The 22948-nt window shown below is 26.4% G+C and overlaps 4 protein-coding genes across 5 annotated transcripts; 2 read left to right on the top strand and 2 right to left on the bottom strand.

Annotated features, from left to right (window-relative positions):
- Nucleotides 1-599: 599 nt before the first annotated feature.
- Nucleotides 600-8112, top strand: LOC132921258 (uncharacterized). The gene is made up of 4 exons (XM_060984179.1): nucleotides 600-671; nucleotides 4944-5044; nucleotides 5383-5500; nucleotides 6888-8112. Exons 2-4 carry the CDS (start codon nucleotides 4962-4964, stop codon nucleotides 7014-7016), a joined length of 330 nt encoding a protein of 109 aa, XP_060840162.1. The 5' UTR covers nucleotides 600-671; nucleotides 4944-4961; the 3' UTR covers nucleotides 7017-8112.
- Nucleotides 8113-12563: 4451 nt separating this feature from the next.
- LOC132921260 (dolichyl-diphosphooligosaccharide--protein glycosyltransferase subunit 4) lies at nucleotides 12564-18023 on the bottom strand. Of its 2 annotated transcripts, none has more exons than XM_060984180.1 (3): nucleotides 17746-18012; nucleotides 15775-15893; nucleotides 12564-13113 (listed from the first exon to the last, which is right to left on the bottom strand). In XM_060984180.1, exon 2 carries the CDS (start codon nucleotides 15890-15892, stop codon nucleotides 15785-15787), a length of 108 nt encoding a protein of 35 aa, XP_060840163.1. In that variant the 5' UTR covers nucleotide 15893; nucleotides 17746-18012; the 3' UTR covers nucleotides 12564-13113; nucleotides 15775-15784. The 2 variants fall into 2 exon arrangements, with proteins under 2 accessions (XP_060840163.1, XP_060840164.1); XM_060984181.1 differs by lacking the exon at nucleotides 12564-13113 and adding an exon at nucleotides 13826-15709 and having other exon boundaries at nucleotides 17746-18023.
- On the bottom strand, nucleotides 13016-15445 carry LOC132919060 (tigger transposable element-derived protein 4-like). The gene is made up of 2 exons (XM_060980411.1): nucleotides 14047-15445; nucleotides 13016-13113 (listed from the first exon to the last, which is right to left on the bottom strand). The coding sequence occupies exons 1-2, from the start codon at nucleotides 15443-15445 to the stop codon at nucleotides 13016-13018; spliced, it is 1497 nt and encodes a 498-aa protein (XP_060836394.1).
- Nucleotides 18024-18154: 131 nt separating the features above from the next.
- Nucleotides 18155-21425, top strand: LOC132920715 (ribonucleases P/MRP protein subunit POP1). Its single transcript, XM_060983342.1, has 6 exons — nucleotides 18155-18384; nucleotides 18694-18815; nucleotides 18877-19113; nucleotides 19185-19929; nucleotides 20014-20259; nucleotides 20328-21425. The coding sequence occupies exons 1-6, from the start codon at nucleotides 18261-18263 to the stop codon at nucleotides 21311-21313; spliced, it is 2460 nt and encodes an 819-aa protein (XP_060839325.1). The 5' UTR covers nucleotides 18155-18260; the 3' UTR covers nucleotides 21314-21425.
- Nucleotides 21426-22948: the final 1523 nt, after the last annotated feature.

Here is a 22948-nt window from a genome sequence, read left to right as displayed (position 1 = left end):
AATGTATATTGTTAGTTGTATGTTTCGTTTGTATAGGTATATTTATTATTAAATTATTGGTTAAAAGTTTTATACGCATACAGTATATTGTATACATATCACCTATTAACCTATGTGTCAGTTTTTTTAATAATTATTATTTATTAATACTTAATAGTTAATAGTTATACATTTAAGTCTAGAAATAATATAATACAATTTCTGGTTCCCCGATACAGGATCGTTAAAATTATATTTTATTTTATGATTTTAATTTATGTTTCCCATAATCCACAGGTTAAAGACACACAAAACAATTAATAATAGTATCATATATACACGATGACACAGTGAGCAAACACGGACAATATTTACGGTCGAGTAGGTTTTGTGACCGTTTTATGTGATAATGGTTAGTAGGTGGAGGAAAAAACGACTTTTTTTAATATTTAGCATCTAATATAATTGTAATACGTGTACTTACCTACGTTTTTGGAGGAAGTCAAATGGAAGGGGGTCGTTGGTATATGTATTGAAACAAGTGTTGTGAGCTAGTAATTTGTGAAACGGTAGTGATAGGAAATTTTTTAACGCATTGCACTCGTACTTTAATTGTTGTACAGCACAGACCACGGGAGCAGCAACGGCACGGCAACAAACTTCTATCCTGCAGGAACAACAGAATCTTAAACGTAAGTTGTTAATATTTATTGAGTTTATAATATTCTCGACGACCTGATTCCTTGAGCCAAGAGGACAAGTTTGTCTAAATTATAATACAATCAATTTGTTCGTTCGGCTCGAGTCATGAGGATCGTCAACAGCGACTTTATATATACTCAAAAAATTACTATAATTTTTACAATATTATGTATCTATAATTTACTAAGATTTCAAAATAAAATACTTACTTTTAATATTTCTTAATAGTGTACTTTGATTTACAATATTATTATTAATTTATATGTGTACTACTTTCAATAATTTAAATAAATATATTTTGTTAGTATTTGATACCTAACATACGTATAATAACGATAGTATAATTTAATAGTAAACTTACCTTCCATTTTGTATACATTATTTTAGTTAGGTTTTAAATTTCCTATTACTATATTACATTATGTCTTTAATCTTTATGAATATTAAGTAACCAAAATGTATTATTTCATATTTTTCGCACAGTGTAACATCCCATGCACATTTATTATAGATGCATAGGTAATTTAAATTTGTGTTCAAATCTGTCAGCTATAAATGATAAAAAATGTTTGTACATTTAAAATCATCACAAGTCTTCCTTAGAACTCGTGACTTTTTATTTAAAAATTAAAAATACAAATTTACCCAACAAATGTATATATCACATAATAATCTTATGAAGCGATTAAAGCGATTAAACTCGTTGAACATGATACCGTATAATTTATTATATAGTTCAAAGCGTACTTACTAACTTTATTTTTATTTTTCATAAACGCGTTTGTGCGATAATTATGTATGTAATACTATATATATAACTTATAAATTAATAACGATCGAATGAAAAAAGAAATTATACCTACGAAAAAAAGTTCGGTCATCGGTATATACCTGTGTGTCCTCTTCCGCTCGACTGCACCACGCGGTTATTATCGTTACTCGCAAAACTATAATACAGTATAATAGGCATATAATAACGTACAATAATATTATAAAGGCGCAGACACATACAGTTTAATATAATTACAGTTTAGAGCATTAAGCATGATCGATATAAATAATATGATACTTAAATCCAACTTTTTTCTCCCGCGGGTCAATGCAACGAATACCCTACTCGTCTCGGCCCCCCGAGCAACCGAATAGTAAATTACCGATGTATAGATCACTCGTGGTTATAATGTCATGTATGCGCGTATTCCGTGTATATAGAGCAGACAACAGACGTACATAATAATATATTAATATATATTATATTATACTATTACAATGCGCCACGTCATTATATGTTTTGCGAGAGCAAGTGTCACACGCTTTTGGCTTGGCTGCACTATCGGCTCACTGCCGTGTATCTTTTTAATGTAACTTATCATGAGAAAAACTCGATATCGTAATAAAACGTTTCACGGTTTATGGATATCGTTGTGCACAATCGTCGACAACGCTTTTACGATCGTTGTTTTTGACAACATATTTGTCATTGTTTTTCTTATCAAACAGTTGCCCCCCTATATATTATAGGTGCACTGAAACACACATCATATATATATATATTATAATATGTACTAGATGCCTCCTAGGCGTATGTATATTATATGTACAAGCCACACTTTTAATTTTTTTATTTAATAGACGTAATAATGAAACTTCTGTAAGGAAACGAGTGTTTGATAATAATGTAAATGTATTTATATATAATATATTATCTATTATCGATATACGCTCGATATCGTTTATCGAAAGATTACGGAGGGACACACTAGTACATGACCCAAACACCACGATAAATAGGACTATATTATTATATCATACGATATTTTTATAAATATACCTATATAAGTACAAAATTACATTCGGAATTTGGTTGGTTAGCAAGTTATCGAATATGTAATGTATTGTTATTTTGACAAAGATAATCGGAACAGAATGCGAGCTGCACGTAAATCGTACAGGTGGTATACCAACATGTGTATAAAATATATTGTAGAACATGCATACATTTAGTCTCGCGAACACACGTATAATATAATATAATATATTATTATAACGCAGCTAGAAGAATTCATATTTGAACAGTCGAGGGAAAAATTGTAGGTAGGTATTAAAAAATTAATTTTCGATGACTATTTAAACACGTAATAATATGAGAGAATAAAATTATTAAATTCTTTATATTACATTATAATACGATTAAATATAATATTAGAATATTAAAGACTAAAATCAGGTATCTAATATTTAGGATAAAACATACAAACATGGCTTTTGGTACTGGAAAGGTAAAACACAACATTTTACGATATGGTCATTGGTCAATGCGATGTGTTACATTAAAACGAATATTATTAATTTGAATATTTACAGTGTAGTTGGTAAATTTAAAAAAATTGAATTCCAGACTAATGTAACAGTTTCCATGGGAAGAAAGTATCTATAATACTTATTCATATTACAAGTACCTATATGCAATATTTTACATGGGTACCTATATATGTCATAACCGTGAATCAATAAGTAAACACAAAACCATATGTTCTAGCGTTCATTTTTATTTACATAATTGTAGTATTATGAGAACCACGTTCTACAATACTATAAAACTATAATAATATCTACCTTAAACGATTTATAAAACTTCAAATTATAAATTTTTAAAATTCTAATACACAAAAATAATTTCAAACGTAATTTCTAACTGCAGGCATGGTGAAGACAGTCACATTTCTAGCAGGTACCTAGTTTGCTGATTGGTATTATTAAGTTGTGGAGAACTAACTACTAAAATTTTCTGAAAGCAAATATACTACAGCTGGAAAGCTAAGACAGATAAAAAAGCATTGTAGACAACATCATAATAATGTGGAACCGTAGACCAACGATAAAGCGAATATTATTATGTTATTATTTAAATATAAAATATTACTATGTATTGACCGTTATTTCTACAAAACCGTTGTGACAATGAAAACATTGTAATTATATTATAATATTATACACAGAAAAACATAACTACTGCAGTATAATACATGTAATGCATATGCACACAAACGCGTATCTATATTCTATATCATAATATATATTTATAAATTATGTTATAAAGCTTAGTATGTGATGACTAATGTTAACAGCTGCAGATGTCAATTGGTGTGTTCTGTTTATTGTGAATATTTATAACTTTTAATATTATATAATAATATATTATATTACAAATCACAAAATGTTGATTTTTAGTTTATAACTTATAAATTATAATCATAATAATTTGTTAACAAATGTTATAATACCCGAGTACTAACACAGATTAAATACAGTATAGGTACAGTATATATATATATTTAATTTATGGTACTAAATAGTAACGCTAAGTATGTAAATATACATAACAGTATATGACACAAATATTAATAATAATAAATAATTTAAAATTCTAGTTGAAATTCATTTATCTATAAAAAAAACTTTGTAAAACGCTCTAAAAAAAGTTATCTAAGTTGTATGAATCAGAGCATACCTAATTATTACTAAAAACTAATAAGTAATAGAACTATACATATAATGTATGTATGAAAAGACAAAAAAGCCAAGTTCACAGTCACAATATCCGAACTCTAATTATATTGTTATAGGTTAAAGTAATAATAGTACTATGTAAATTTAGAATCTTTATTAATCTCAAAAGACCAAAAAAAAAAAAAAATCCGACACTTGAAACTTTGAGATACCGATGAGGTTATTCAAGATATGCATGACATTTTAAATAAAAATTATGTTAATTTTTCCTGATTTTTTTATAATATATTTATTAATTTATATATATTATTTATTATAGAGGTGCATATTATTGTTAATAAATAAGAAATTAATACTTTTCTGCATCATCTGCAGAAGGTATACGCCTATTATGAATGATACAATTATTATTCAATTTATTTATTAGTATTTGAGACAGTTTTAAAAAAAAAATTATAAATTATAATAATAATTTATGCACACGTAGTTAAATATGCTGGGTAATACTACCCGATGACCGCAACCAACACTGCAGTCTGCAGGTGATATACCATATACCTAGGTATTACTTTACAACATGACTACCTATTATAATATGTGCAGAACAGCACCCTCGCGACTCTGGCGTCCTTGTATATATATGCCCTCCTTGGCAACTAACTATATATGTGGCGTAAACAAATCGCCGATTATACATGGCATTTCACGAAACGCATTCGTTACGTTCAAACGCACGTTATTATATTTTTTAGCGTTCAACTGATATTATTATGTCGGAAAAAGATATTGCCAGGCAAGTATTGCGTGGTTATATAGACAGGGAAATCGACTTAGAAAACCAATTAAAAGAGATGTGAGTATACAAACCAAGTATAATATAAAAATATATTTTTTACATTTTTTTTTATTATTTTTTTTCGAGTTTCTCATGTCGTAGACGTCCAATTTAGAGACGAAAAGAGACTTTTTTTCAATAAGCTATTCCACTACTTTTACATACATACACGATTATTAAAAATATCATCATTAAATTGATTGAGAATTCAAATTACTTAAACTTTATTTCATCGAATAAATAACATTTGTAGAATATATCCCCAATGTGTACTTTTAGTATCTACTTTAATAAATCATATATTCATATCGTGTCCTCGACATTACGTTAAAACAATATAATTGTTTCCTACGCAGATTGATTAGGCGCAAGACGACAATAGTGGTAGAAGATGGAGACTTTTTTAAAATCCGCCGGGAGCAAATGGAAAAACAAAAGAAAATTGCAAAAAAAAGGAATGAAACGTTTTTAAAAGTGAGTAACAGTGTATGTGTAACACAATAATTCCAACCTACTTATTATATTCTTGTTAGTTTTATTTTTTATATTATATTAGATATGTGTATTTAGATTGTAGGTACTTAATTGTTTTAAATATTTATCACTTATACAGGTACCCAAAATCAATAATACTTAACTACAAGTTTTAACGTTACATTTTAATTATTACTTACTTACTTACTTACTTACTAAAGTTTTTATTTTGAAATACCTACTTAAATACAATTTTCAATATATGTCTAGCCTTCTGGGAGCGTGTCCATTCAATATAAATTTATATAATAGGTACCTATATATGCAGTTAATATTAAGTTTTTAAATTACATCTATGCATGGTATTTTGGTAAAATCAATTTGACTTAAGTATACTTACAAATTCCAATCTTATATTCTTATAATAATATAGTAATAATTGTATTCATCCACTGGTTTTTCATTTACTTTGCAATTCATATAGTTCATAAATATAATAAAAAAAAACTTAATCAATTTATAATAGTAATAATAAATTATTGTATCTCTTTAGTATATAAAAAGTACCAGTTTGAATTGTTTTCCATTACTATATTATGATAACTAAAATTAAATAAAAAGTTATTAAAAATAATAAACGGTACAGTTATGACTTTATGATTTATTAAAAGTGAGGGTTGGTTAATAGACGCAAGCAGGGAAATAATCCCACTATTCCCCTTATACAGGTGATTCATCAAGCGTACTCGCCCCCATTTTTCTTTAAAAATGAATATATACAGTTTCTAATTTTTAGAATTCTTAAATATACTTAGAAATACAAAATTTTCAATTTCCTGGCATTTTTTTAATATTAATAAATTACAAATTTTTTTTTTATAACAAATAATTTCTTTAAAAATGTGGATGCACCATTGCAAATTCGAGTAGATTCTCAGTTATTAAGAATTTATACAAAAAATAATATTTCTTGAAAATGGTTTAACAACAATATAAAATAGCTAAAATTTTGAATCTAGTATTTATTAAACTTATACCATTTTTTTAAAAATTTTAAATAATGATAGATTAATATTAATTATTAAAATTTACAAATTTCCATAATCTCCATATCTTCCAAACCAATTATTATGGATCTATTATTCTTAGTAGTTAAGTAGGTATACAAAGTTAAATAACTCAAAAACTACTTGTCCGAATATTGATGTCAGTGCGTTAACATTTTCTGAAAAATTATCCTATAGCGTTATTGAAGTAAAAAAAGGTGAGCATACCTTGTATGCTTCTTCCAAATATTAAAAAATTAATAATCAATTAATTGGTAACCTTATGAGTTATTTCTGTTAGAGTTATGGCATAAGATTTTAAGATAATTCTTTTTGTTTAGGATCTCGAACACACTACTGCAAAATTAAGAGCATCTCTAGCTTGCGACGATCTCACCGACAAAAAGTTAGACAATGAACGCAAAAAGTTTACAGATTATATCAGACAAACACGTAAACAGTCTGTGTAATTGTAATACTTACATTATATATAGTATACATATATATCTGTACATGTGCCTTACAAGAAGCTGTTTTTGACGTGTATAGATACTGTGATATTTTATCAACAAATCAAATTTTATAGTATGGATTAAATTTAATAATATAGCTTTTTCACAAATTAAATGTAAATACGTAGGAACATTGTACATATTTAATCATTATAATAAGAAACCTTTTGAGAAAATAATACCAACAAATCGTTACATGCGATTACGCAATATAGAAAAAATTGTAAGCGATTAAAGTTTCTTTTGTTGATATTGATGTATAATTTTTTGTAGTTCTATTTCTGTAAATATGTATAATTATTGTATAATTTACCTACTTGAAGGTTATAGTCTTGCGTTTACTGTGTAACAATTTGACCTATAATTTCATAGTTTAAATAAATCATGATTTACTTATTTTTAGGGCTCGGATTTCAATGATTTGCATCTTTTGTATGGAATGTTTTATACGATGCTTTCCTAACTACAAATGTATTTCAAATACTTCGTGTTCTGACTACAACATTTTTATGAAGCATTTTTTGACATTTTTAACCCATTTTTAATTTTTTAGGACGTTTTTGACCTATTTCTCGTATTATGACTAAAAAAATTGATTGCATTGAAATATAAATACTACATAGTACTTCGTAATATAAATTATTTTAATTTTGAACATAACATCAGGTAATCCAGTTTTAAATTAGACAAGGCTGAAACTGTAAATTTATCTTATCGTACAGTGTAATGCAAATGAAATTTAATTTTTAGTATTATATTTTTTTACATAATAATTTTAATTTATTTAATAAATAAAGCATTTTTTTGATATTTTTAGGACACATTTTAGAGTTTTTAGGTCATAAATACATTTTTTGAAAAGGCGTTTATATTTGAGCCCTACTTATTATATAATGGTGTCGGTTTAATTTACTTCCTAATGCAAAGATTCTTAATTCTATAATACATGTTTTTTTTATCTTAGTCACATTCACTTATTGTTATAATATTTTGTAAGTTTAAAAATTATGTAATACAAATTTCAAATTAAAATAAAAAATTTAACGATGTCATATGCATTTTAGGATTTTATTAATGTGAGACATAAATCATTTCTGTCTCAACAAATTTACTCCTCTAGCTTGTACTGCAATAATTTAAAAAAATCTAATGTTCCATTATAGCCCAGTGATGTGCCTATCTAGAATTAGCTAAGGAGGACGGAGGGCGCAACACTAGATAGTAGAGCACTAAATGCATTAATTTAATTATTTAAATATACATTTACATAAATATATTTAAAAAAATAAGTTAAATTACTTGTTCAAAGCTAAATTAATTTCCAATTGTAAAATAATATACATAAATAAATTTAATAAAATAATTAGTATTATAAATTGTTGTATACCAACACAGATAATGGGCCAAAAGGACTGAGTTTTACAAAAATACGTCATAAACATTAGTCTGGAGAATTCAAAAACTACAAAAAACTGATATTTTACTATTTTTAAGAGTTCTAAAACTAAATCTTCTATAATGACAGTCATATTACTATAGACGCGCTTTGAAAACGTTATAAAGACATTTTTCGTCAAATATTTCGACCTTACCAATATATTGTACACGGTTCAAGAAAAAAGATATCTGTATCTAAGTCTATTGGTGTTCTCTGAATAGTGAGAGGGAACGGCCACACCCCAGGCCTGAGTATTTACCTATAGGCTATAATATATAAAAAAAGAAAACTAATAAATATAAACACAAATAGATATTTTACGTTCATACAGTTGATATTTTATGATAAAATCATAAATAGACGCTAAGATCACGGAATAAAAAATAATCTGACTTCCCCCCACCAAAAAAAAACAAACTAATAGGTCCATCGTCCATGAACCCGTGACTGGGTCAATACAAAATGTACTAAGAGACATTTTTGCCGAAAATCCGTTTACGTATTATACTTGTAACTGTATAATAGTTTTTATTTTTAAATAGTTACAATTTTTTACCTTAACTCAACTGACAGCAACCAGAAGAATGTAATATTCCCCATGCATTTATTTTGCGTACCACAGTTATAAAATTGTTTGACCTTTTTGTACCGGCGCACCACTGGACTAAAATAAACAAAACCCAATTTACGCGTTAGACGTAAGTGTGCTGCTAGTTTATTCAATACATTATGTTCAGTCGTAAAGGTCATGTTTTAATAAATGTCATACTACTTCGTTGTGGCTTTGAGTTTAAATTATTCAGCGTAAAATATTAATTAGATTAATTGCAAAAAAAAAGTACGTGAATCGTAGTTAAGAGAAAAACACACTACTTAAGGGGTTTGAAATAGGCAATCGTAATAATATTTGCATTTAGATAATTACAATCAATATCTAAATACTAAAATATACATTTAGTGTTCATCAGTACATCCATACCAAATATCATGTCGGTACCAAAGATTAAATTTTATATGTCAGTGCCGGAATTGGTAAATTGGGTCTCAAATGATCTTATTGCGGTAAATTGGGGCCACGAAAAAATGTAGTAAGTAAATTAAGTCCCGGAAAAAAATGTAGTAGTAGTCCGTCCAATTTTATAATTATGATATAAATATTGTATAAATAGTATAAATTAAAAATATGCAATTTTTATAATATCATGTTCTCTGTAAAAACTTAAATTATAAAGATTCAACAAATTCAAATTTAACATGACATAATAATTCACTACTATTTGTTATACGCACAGTGGTAGTTGGAAACATCAAGTGATAAATAAGGGTCTAGTTCTAGTATAATCGTAAAAATCTGTATTTGGTTGTATGGCTATTAAATCTCTTCTACAAAACATTCGTCAACTTCTTCAGGTCTTAGAAATGGCAAACAAAAAAGAATATTTGAAAAAATTGCTTTTTTCTATGTTTAAACACTTTAAACTGTTAGGTATATAAATATAAAATATTTAAGTTTTAAGTTTATAATATTTTATACCTAGTAGCACCAATGGTTTAAAGCCGGAATTCAACTTACCTACTACCTTTTATACGCGAGACTCAACTTACAGCTTTCAAAATGTATACCAAATGTCGCGGACCCTATTACCAAGCCCCGTCAGTACTACCTGATTGTGTTCGATGTTTTAATGTAGATATTTATTACAAAACTAGGTAAGTCTCAATCTACCTTAATAAAATTTTTGCACGAATCATAAGATGTATAGGTAATTATTAAGTAATATCCTCATATAAAATTATTTTATCGATTGTACCTATCTCTTATGAATTTATGATTACTAAAAAATTTTTTATCATAATCTAATATAATATAATATTATTAAATATTAATTAATAATTATTATACAATTTATGAAAACAAATTTAAAGAGAACGCAAAACATTTAACTCGTTTAAGTAGGTGGATAAATACAATTATAGTAGGTACCTACATGGCTAGATTTTCTTCGTATCTTGTATAATTAGCGTTTTATTTTAATTTATTTTTTTGTATTATATGGAGTTCGTATTTGTGTAGTGCACGTCTTTTGAAAGTCTTTCGTGTATGGTTTGTGTACCGATTGTGTTCACAACGATCGAAATGGTAATGAATACGGCCGCCTATCGACATAGAAAAAATTTTATGAGTTTAAAGTAAATATTAAAAATTTACCAGTATAAAACTAATAAACTTGTCTACTATAAAAAGGAATAGCTATGATTTTTAATCGTAAATATTATTATCATTTATGGTCAACAAATCCCTATCACAAGTTGTGGTTGTGAGAGAAGTTTTTCTAAACATACCATTGTAAAAAGCAAACTTATAAAAACTCTATTTGTCGAACAAGAATTAACTTCTTCTGTAAATATTGATAGTGTATTTGATGAATTTAAAAATGTAATAGGTACCTATACAGGTGTAAAGCGTAGATTAGTATTATAAGTTTGTAAAAAAAAGTTTATGAATATTAATAAGAAGTTTTATTGTTTTATTTACAACTTTAATTATGTACCATATTATTACCAATTGTTATTACTTTAATTATTATTATTTTTAAAATATACATTTTATATTGTTATTAATGTTTGTTTATTTTATCATATTATAAATAATAAATATTAACTATAGGATTGTGGAAAAGTACACCTTTAATGGCTTAGTACCTTACTGTACAACTTTTCATCCAAAAAAACAAATATGTAATCAAAACAATTTTAATTTTGATAAGTACCCAAATAGTAAGAAAAGTAAAACTATAGGCCGGTTTTAATAGTGAATTTGTAGAATAGGCCGAATTAATTTCTTGCTACCCCTGAAACCGGAGGCTGTGTACGCTTATGGTAGGTACCTACATGCTACATGGATATAATAATACGTCGTGAGTGCCGGCTACCGGAGAAATGTGACTTATATAAGAACACTTTTATGGTTATTAAAAGCCAATATATAGCCAATAACCATGTAGGTAATAATCAAGGTCCTACATCATCTCATAATCTTGCGATCCACTGGCAAAGCTACGGGTACCAAAGTAAATAGTATTCAAACTTAACCTTAAAGTCGATTTTGAATTAATTATTTTTAAGTATAGATCTCCATTCTCCATCAAGTATTTCGATATTTTGACATGTTAAACTCACGAACCAAGTTTAATAAATTATGTACCTAGGTTACAGTATAGTTCTCAGTTAAAATATTTCAATATTTTCACAAATAACCTACAGATAAGTGAGATTTTATAGCAGCCGTAGATAAAATATTAAATCATAGGAGATAGAACCAATAATAAGATATACACAGGCGTAAATGTACTGCAAATTAGTGAACAAGGAACAACCCATCGGTAAAGAAATTATTTAAATTTTAAACATAATATATATATAACAGTGATGGCAAATCTGTGACAGTGACACGCATAGGTACTCAAAATGATATGCGAACAATTAGGTAATTTTCAAATTATATTTTGTTTTGAATAATAAATAAGAAGACCACATAGTATGTACTTTTTCATTATTTTTAACGTTTTACATTGTACGTTCGTTAAAAATGTAGATAACATTCCAGACGTAAGACGATGCAATGGGTAAGTCTTAATTCTATAAATGTTTTATTATTTAAATACCTATGTATATATTATTTCATAATTTAATGGAGTACAGAATAAAAACGTTAAGTACCTACGTTTTAGTATATAACATTTAAAAAAATTGCCATTTCTGTTATATAATATACAGATGAATGGTTGTTGATTACAGAAATTTAATATTAAGTGACATATACCATGTTACTTATTAGCACGATTAAAGATATACCTTATATTGTATATCTTTAATCGTGCTTATTAGTTATTACTTATATAGGTTAGGTTCCTCAGCATTTGACAATTTGAAAATACATATTATTGTATTATTAAATCAAATGTATATCTTATATTACCTTAATATTTTATATATCTGCAAAAATATTTTGCTCCAGCTTAAACTTCAACACAATGATCTGTCTGGGTACCAAAAGTTTAGCAAAATGACAAAAACTTTATAGCCTTTATTACTTAAGATTTATCAATACACAGAATTATACAAACAGTTAAATTGTAATTGTAATTTTAATAAAATTGATAAATCAAATTATAAAATTTAATGAAGTATAAATATTTAATAATTTAATTTAAACAAATAGTGTACATAAAATAGTTTTGATAATACCTACTCTAATAAATTATATTAAATTTAATGTATGGAAAAAAAATTAAAATAATAATATAAAAAATAAATTGTTATTTTTCCGTGAGAAATTATTTTTTTTTTTGATAAATTAAACATATCACTCAGATGCAGGGCCATTCAAAATACTCTAAAGAAAATATTACAATAATTTGAATGACCCTGCATATACTTTTTTAATTTAAACTAATTTTCTGTAAACATTGAATATGTGGATGTAGTTTGAATCCAACATTGAAATATAAATTGAGTATTATTTCATTTTATTATAAGTGTGGAATGATATCCAACTTGTAGTTGAACATCTTGCTATATATTGCAGCTTGCCGGAATGTAATTCATATTGATGTTCTGTAAAAATGTAAAAATTATAAATTTTTAAATATTATGATTTGCCTAAAATGATTTTGTATTCTAACATAATCTATTATCAAAAGTAAAAATCACTAATAATTTCAATTTCATTTAACATAAATTATTTTAAAAGTCTCTTAAAAAATTATAAATAAGCATATGGTTATGATATATAAAATAACACAAGAATCCTCACTTCCCCACCTATTTTACACTAAATATTGTATGTCATTATTTATTGTGTACAACAAAACTATATTCAAAGCATCTAAAACATTTAAGATACATAGTAAAATTACATCAAGTAATTTACAATGATCATAGAATTGAATATATAGTTTATTGATAAATATCAGGAATATAACACTTAATAAAATTGAAATTATAATTCAAAGTATTCACAAATTTGGTGTACAAAAATGTCTTTATATTGAATATACATTTACTGCAAAGAATATCACACTTGCATTATTCATATCATTTATAAAAAATTAATTCTGTTATAATCTTGTATTGGTCTCAGTAATTTTAAGAACTCAATCTTGTAAAAAATGTAACCCCAGACAGCCAATCCACAACATGCTATAATAAAAAAGTAGCATATATAAAATATATTTTCTTCAGTAAATTAGAATAGAAGACTGATATATTATAATTTGTGGAATAGTTTGAGTTTGTAAATTTATGAAATGAAAAATTGACTATGTAATGACACGTGAACATTTTAAATAATTATAATTTATTTACAGTAAAATAACAATAATATGTGTTCAAAGAATCATGGAAATTACATGTATTATGATTTATGGCATCATATATTAAATATATATAAGTTAAAAACAAAATTTAAAACAAATGATTTTTAAGTACTTCATCATTATAAATTTGGTAGTTTAGAAAAAATAAAATGTTCAACATCATTAATATTACGCAAAGCTGCTTCACTTCCTTTTAATTTTGGGAGATAGCGTCTTAATACATTGATAGCATTAATTGCATCGGATAATGATCCATTTTGGCCAGAGTCAGATTCATCATCTTCACTATAATCATCATCTTCAGCAAAATTAACCAAGTCTTCACTATTTAGTTCATTTTTGTGCTCTGTAGTCATTAAATTTTCGTTGTCTTGATTGGATTTTATTAAATGTGTTGAAGAGTTGTTTATAGGTTCTATTAATTCATTAGCAGTATCATCAATTACTTTATTGTAAAAACTTTCCATTCTAACTTTTTTAAAACATTCAGCAATCACTTTAGGCTGTATGCTATTCCACGCTTCAGTTATATAACGTAATGCATCTAATATGTTACGCTGCTTAGTGTTTGATTTTTTTAAGACATTTAAATAGTGTTTTTCATAAAACTGTTTCAAGACATTAATTACACCTAAATTCATAGGTTGATGTTTTTTTGTAATGTAAGGCGGAAAAAATACAAATTCCACATTTTTCAACCCAATATCTTTTTGAATAGTTGAAGTAATGTCTACAATAAGTATAATTTTACGATTTTCTTTTATCATGCTTTCATCCAATTTTTTGAGCCATATACAGAAATAATCATTAGTCTTCAACTTGGTATTTTTTACAGAATATTCACACGGAAAAGATTTGTTGTTAACAAAACTTCTAGGTTTCAATGGTTTTCCAATTACAAGTGGATTCAATTTTTCTGTTCCATCAGAATTAGCACAGATAAGTATTTTAAGAACTTCTCTGCTAAGTTTACCTTTATAACACGTTTTGTTGCGTGTATTTTTTTTAAAACCAAGTGGTTTATTGGACATTAGTTTAAAACATAACTCAAATTCAGTAACATTAAAAATATCTTTTGAAGTATACATTTCTGTAAATTTAGGTAATATGTTTAAAAACCAAAATTTTATATCCTTAATATTTACCAATTCAGATTTTTTACTATCTTGGCGATAACGAATTAGATTCCGTTTCTTAAATCGATCCAACCATCCATTTGTTGCTTTGAAATCGGTGATACTTAAAGAGGTGGCAATTTTTAAGGCTTCACGTTGAATAAGTGGGCCATTAACAGCTGCAGATTTAGCATGCTTTTTATTAATCCACTTAATCAGAATTTGTTCAAGAGTAAAATATTTTCCATGCCTTATTTTCTTCCGCTTGTTTGATCCTTCAAAAGCACATTTTTCTATTTCTTTCCTTTTGACAATAATTGTTCGTAAAGTTGACTCTGCTATATTTAGAGATTCTGCTAACTTGGTTTTTTCTATTGAAGGATTGGAATCATATTTTTTTAAAATTGATAATTTTTCGGTTATACTAAGCGCCTTACGTATTATTTTTAAGCTCATTATGTTGTAATACTTTCTCAAACAAGAGACAACAAATACAGATTAAATACTAACTCGCAAATCATGTAAAAACAGGTACTGGGAGAACACATTTATGATTCAAAATACATAAGATAACATAATCATGTGGGGGGACTAACAAGGTTTAAAGTTATAACATTATAATTATAATAAAATATATGTATTATATGGGTTCATAATATTAAAATAAACAGAATCATATTAAACTAGATACTGGAACACAATTGTGTATAAACTTGCAACCTAAAATAAAAAACTAAAAAGAAATAAGGATAATATATTTTAATAAAATTAAGTATTACACTTACGATGAAAAAATTATTTTGATGGGAAATTTGCTGTGACGTAATGGTAGAGAACAACTAGAAGAAATAAGCCAACACCCAATACATTGGCAAATACAGCTAATTGGACGTCTGTAATCATTCTAAAAATTAAAAATATAATAATATAATACATTTAACATAATACTCATTTTAATATTTATTGTAAATAATAATAATAATCTTAACATTTATAGAGCTATTTGTCATATGTGCTCTAACAGTAACATTGCGACTGCAGTATGCACTCTACTGCGTTTTACCATTACCACTGAACAACTATATTTAAATTTTAGACAATATATTCTCATAGTAAATGAACAATGTTTAAGTGGTTTTAATGACAAAATAAAAGTTCATATATTATTAAAAAAATTATTTTATATTATCATCGTTTGTTGTCATGTAATTAATTTCATTATCATTAATAATCATAAATATAAGAATAATTAGAAAAATAAAAATAAAATAAATAAATATTAAAATGCTTGTGCCATATTTCTCAGATTTAATGGTAATTTGTTAAATCTGTTGATAATAAAGATATAAATTGGGTAGTAAAGCACATACGACAAGCATTCAGATCGTGATCTATAGTAAAGCATAGCAGATATGACAAGACAGATATTTGCAATAAGAAATATGCATAATTTAATAAATAGTATGGTTAAAAAATTAGAAAGATTAGATCAATTGTAAAAAATTATTTAATCATTTAAATATTAATTTTAATTTGTAGAGAATACTAATAACATTTGAGTTCATATCCAAAAGACAAATATTCTTAAACATTATTAAATTATAATACAATATTATATATATATATTTTTAAATAAATAATTCTATTTTTAATTCAAAATAGTTTATTTTTTACTTACTAAAATTATCATTAGGTAGTATTTTCATACTAAAAATACAAATAAGTTTTAAAAAGTAATTTTATTATCAACTTGTTTATCATTTAACATGCATAATTTACATTTGTTGTTAAGTAATAACTAATAAACAATAATCATTGTATTACAAAAGTAAACTGTAATAATATTTAATCTCTATTCCAATTATGTACATCATAATACAGAGTGATTCTTTTATCATGAACCACTCATTATTTCAAAAAGTATTCAAGTTTTTGAAAATATTTTTTTACATTTTTCAAGTTGTTAAAATATCAACTTTTTTTAAATATTTTTTATCTTTAATTTTTTTAATTTTTTGAATAACAACATAGTTTTAATTTCATATTCCAAAGCAAAATATTTTTTGAGTACATATTTTAATGTATAAAAATCGAATTTAGGGCGAGTATTTTATGAATTAAAGTATTAAAAGTTTTGATGCGCGGAGTGGAGTGGTACGGAGTTACCACGCAAAATGTTTGTCCACTACTCTGCTTGTCTAAACTTTAAATACGTATAACTCATAAACTACTCGCCCTAAATTCGATTTTAAAGTATCAAAATACTCAGAAAAATATTCTGCTTTGGAATATGAAATTAAAACTATGTTGTTATTCAAAAAAGTAAAAAAACTTAAAAAAATTATAACGATAAAAAATATTTAAAAATATAATTTTTTAATAAAAACGTTGATTTTTTAACAACTTGAAACTATGTAAAAAAATGTTTCAAAAAACATGAATACTTTTTGAAATAATGAGTGGTTCATGATAAAAGAATCACCCAGTATCTATACCCAAACCAACATCCCACATCATCCATCGACTTTAAAGATGAGAGATACAGACCGTTAATAATAGAATATTATTGTTTATCTCTACATGTACCTGGCTGGTGTAATTTGGATCAATATATGATTCAGCCACAACAAATATTATAATAACAATCTTTATTCTTTGGAATAACATTCCATAACAAATATATTATATTAAGTCCATAGTTACTAGTAAGCATTATGAGAAATCTGAAATCATAAAGCGGTCGACATGATACTTACTTGTGTCTGGTATTTAATCGCAATACTGAGATGATCGAAAATTTACAAATTTATTTTCGGCGGAAATCTTTTAGCGGCCAGCATACAAGCTTCACTTTAGTATACGGTGTGAGCTCACTGCTCAGTCAGTGTTTCAACAAGTCGCCGCCTCGGTAATGGTAATCGCCAATGTGGTGTCCACATAGAAAATCATAGAATTATATTGAGAATATTATAATATTTAATGTTGTCGTGTTAACTGTAGAGTATGAGTAGTGAATGATGACGGAGCCGGATTTGATAAGATCACTGTCCGATCATGGAGTAAAAAAGTACAATATAGTTAGTTGCTTATCGTTATAGATAACAGACGTAGTGATTATCACCACAACATCTTTATCAATCATATTAACAACCATAATAATAATAATATGCCATGTGCGCCGACTTGAGCCGACTATTTTTTAATTACTTATTAGTGTGTTTTGCTATTTTAAATTTAATATAAAGTTTTACTTAAAATAGAATTTTAAGCTATGGATCATCTGCATAAAATATTGGAAAACACTCCTGGTCATGTCAGACCAGGGAATCAAGTTGATGCTGATTCATTTTTAACAGCTCGCAATCAAGAAATACAAGCTTTGCTTAAAGAAATACGTAAGTCATTATTCATTAGATTGAGTATAAATTTTAAATCACAGCTTATAGTTTATAGTTTATACATAGTTTAGGTCTATTGATCTCTAAGTTATATACTATCATATTGAAAAGAAACTCGTATTGGTCAAAGCTAAGCGAACTTTAAAATTACTTAAATAAGTACTAATCTATACGACCATTAGGACCAATATAAATTTATTTTTATTCTAAATCTTTACTTGTTTAAGTATTATATTAACCCATTACCTACATATTAGTTATTTTATTTTATCAATTGCATGTACTGAATGTATTTTTTTTTTTTAGAGACTCCAAAAAAGTGCAATAAAATGATATTTCAACGTCTTCCAAAAAAAATGCGCCGTCGAGTCATGAGCACAACTGTAAAACGAATGCCTAAAGATTTACGAGCTGCTCATAAAAAATCTGTACTAATAAATATAGAACATATTTATATTGTATTAAATATTTTTTTTAAATATTATTTAGATTGAAAAGCAAATGAATAAACATGTGAGGCGTAGAAAAGATTTTAGGCGCAAACCCAAAAGTCGCCGATTAGACTATATGCGACGTCAAAAAAATGGAAAATGGCTAGAAACTCATGTCTGGTTTGCAAAACGTTTTCACATTGTACTTAAGGACGGATATAAATTACCTAAAAGCTCACATGATAAAACTTATCGAGCGTGTTACAGAGCAATAGGAAATCACTGTTTAGCTCAGGTAAAATAATATTATGAAACTCATATTATAACATTTTTACTGTACTCATATTTATTATTTTATTCATTTAGGATGTATCTTACATTAGTTGTATTGAACTAAAAGGGCCCTATGATCAATTAATAGAAGGTTTAATGCACCATGTTAATCAAGATTGTGGACGTACATTTAAAGCTAAGTGTTATGAACAAGGAACTAGAGAAGGATCGATTTTCATTTACAAAAATGGCGCTTATCCTCACAAAGCTATTGGTAGAGTGTCATTTCTTTGGGATACTTGTGTTCAAGACAATATAAGAGCCCTTTGGATTTGGGCAGAACCTTTAATTTATGCACAATTAGCAAAAGAATTACAAACTACATTTAATTTAAAGCAAAATGACTCTGATATTTTAGAGTCTGGACCTCCAGTTTTAAAAAAGCCTAAACTTTTAGAAATTATAAAAAATTCAAAGAATACTGCAATTCCTGCAGTACAGACTCCTTCTTTTGTAAATAGTACTATAAAAATGACTTTATTAAAAGGTTCTTTAAATAGACTAAGATTAACAGGACCATTGTCAAATAGTGTTTTGAGCCGTGTACTATATCCTGCTGTTTTGGTTAATTCAAAAAATTTTATTGATGAAAACTGGTGGTCGTCCCGCTTGAAAGATCTAAACAATTCTACTGATATTCAAACAAAACTTTGGGAATCTTTAAATGGGGCTGATAGACCAGAATCATATCCATCAAACTGTGTAATTGGATTTCACACAATTGATCCAAGGCTAGTGTTTCCAATGAAAAGAACAAAAGCTTTGCCTTCTTCAAAAGGTTTTTAAATATTTATAAATTTACTTATTAAATCATTACAAAATAAATAAATAATTTAATTAATTAAGAATGTTTTATTTTTAGATTTTCTACTAACAGAAGATTATTCATTTCAACTTCCCACTGTAGCAAGTGTTTCTAAAATTTGGGATTCAAAGGTTCGAGATTGGTCTACGCAAAATAAAATGCCCAATTGTGAAATTAATATGTTACGTAGTAATTGTGTTATTAATGGCAATGACAAAATTGCATTGGATGAACACTCAATGTCTATTATACCGATTCTTTTAATTCAACGACCTGGGCAGAATCATCCAATTACTAGACCAGGTTATTTTATTAAAATTAATTAATTTTGTATGTAAATTTATGTTACCCAAAACTGATCATTATCTTAGGTTATGGTAGTGGTTGGGATATTGTCTTACCAGCTGGATGGGCTATGCCATTTTGGTTAGGTCTAATTATGAATGGATGTCAACCTGGAGGACTACGAGAAACTACAACCATGATACTAGAACGATGTTTGCCTAGATCAGATGAACCAGATACTGAAGCTGGAAACCTGAGAGCCATGTTGGAAAAAGAAGAAGCAATGAAAAAATACTTTAGGCATCCTCCACAAATGCGAGTTAATTACATTAAGTTAGGTTTTCAGACTCCATTTCATTGTCCTTGGGACATTCTCTGTAATGAATGGATGTTAGACTCTAATAATAAATTTGTATTGCGAAATACTAAGTTATTAGTTCAACTGCAAAATTTAACTTTAAATTTAAAAGAAAAAATTAATTTAGAAGATTTAAAGTCTGACTTAAAAACTTGTTTAGTACCCATTAGACTTGAGTTATCCCAGAAAGGCATTCTGAAGCCTAATTCACATGTATGTTTACCAACTCTTGATGATTTAAATAATATTGAGGATAAATCTAACTTAGGTCCTTTAGAAAAAATTCACAAAGATTTGAATGCTTTCAAGCGAAAGGTTTACCGTTTAGAACACAAAAAACTGTTGAGATCCCTGAGACGTAAACGTGTATTAGAAAAAAAAAAGAGAAACATTCTCTGTAAACGATTTAAACTCAAAGTATCACCAACATCTCAAATAGTCAAGGAATATCTGAACCAAATGAAAAAGTTATGGATTCCTGAAGAACAAACCCCTTTAAAACACAGCTGTAGTCGTATAATTTTAGGTTTCTCGTGCAATAGTCATTTTAGTTTTACTAAATCCAAATATGTTGGCATTGGTTACATGCCAGGCCCTGCGTTAATAGAATTATTCAACCTTTGGTCAGAGTCTAAAATAAATTTACCATATGTACTTGTTCGAAATCCCAGCACTAATCATTACAGATATGCTCTTCTAAGTATAACAATTTAATTTAGAATAATATTACAGGTTTCTCTTATATTATTAATTATTAATTATTTTTAAATAAAATGTTTAAATCAATTTAAGTTTATGTATAATAAATATGAAAATATATGATTGATTTTATGTTTTAAGTATTATAATTGTTTCAACAATACTATATACATTGTCTATATTAATATTTTGATGGTACCCCCGCTGGCTAATTTGAGCTTAGGATCAAGACATTACTAAATGACAGATGTATGTTGTACAACTTGGACAGATGGTTAACTGGGAGAAGGGGACAGACTAGTATTGCAAGGTAAAATATCAATGTTATTTTTTAGCGTGAAAAGAAAAATTACCTTGTGTTTAGACTTTGGTTGTATTAGCATTATTATATAATAAAAAACATATTTTGTCGACTTCAGTAAAAAATATACTATATTAATATACTATCAAATATTGTGGTCACTAAAAAAATATCTTAAGTATCTGTGACAAGTTTCCAAAACAAGTTAATAATTATTTTTTAAACCTATATTTTATAAAATTATAATATAATATACTAATATGTTATGTATAGAAAATTATTCTATAATAAATGACGTAAATAGACGATATAATGTGAGTCATTACATTAGTCATTAGTTATTGTATTATGAGAATACTTCATCCATATATGTTCTCTTTGTCTTACAAACCTACAACATGGCTATTGCAAATTTGCTTTCAGTAAAACCGATATTATGTTATTTTTAATTGTGCTCTAAAATTAAAAATGTATCATCTTTAATCGTGTTTTAGAGAAAAATTACCTATTATCAAACATAAGAACATAATATATTATCTCATTGGTTTTTTAAAACATTTTAATTTTTAAACTATAGTTATGAGCATTTTTTTTATTTTAGTAGTATACATACCCATATCTTGCTTAAAAATCCGAAAAAAGATAACAGATAATGTTCTTATCTTTAAGTTTAATAACAGGTTAATTTGCTTTGAAATTAAAAATAATAACACAACATTAGTTCTACTGAATGCCTATTTAACTGTTTTCCTAACGAATATTGTATAATATATTGCTTAATCTTTTGAAAACAATAAACACATTTTACAGAAATTTTACTATTATTTAAAAAGCAGAAACAATCAATCTAAATTAGTAGGCTCAAATATAAAACTATGTGAATATACATTTAAAGTCAATATAAACAGAAATACTTACAATGCAACAACATTATTGTTAAAAATACTTGTTATAAAAAATTATGTAAATAATAATAATTCATTTCTATAACATCATAACTTTAACTTATATGTTATATAATAAGACAGTCAAATGCTGGTTAATTTTATTAGGCATTCATCCATAGCCTCAAAAATAAATACATTTTATTATTATGTACAATATGCCCAATATGGTATACAATTTATAAAATCAACTATTATTTATAGGAGGATTTTAAGCGATTAAAATTAAACCTGAACTGACAATATTAGATTATTGCCTCCATCAATTAAATATATTATTATTCATACAACCTTTAACATTGAATAAAACATTATTGGTAAAAAAAAAACACTTCTTAAAACATATTTGAATAAATAAATAAATAAATATAATAATTATAATAAAATAAAATAAAATGTATGATA

This window comes from Rhopalosiphum padi, chromosome 2 (genome assembly GCF_020882245.1).
Source record: "Rhopalosiphum padi isolate XX-2018 chromosome 2, ASM2088224v1, whole genome shotgun sequence".
Lineage (NCBI taxonomy): Eukaryota > Metazoa > Arthropoda > Insecta > Hemiptera > Aphididae > Rhopalosiphum > Rhopalosiphum padi.
Note: the sequence above shows the minus strand (reverse complement) of the source record. Positions and strands in the feature narration are given on the sequence as shown.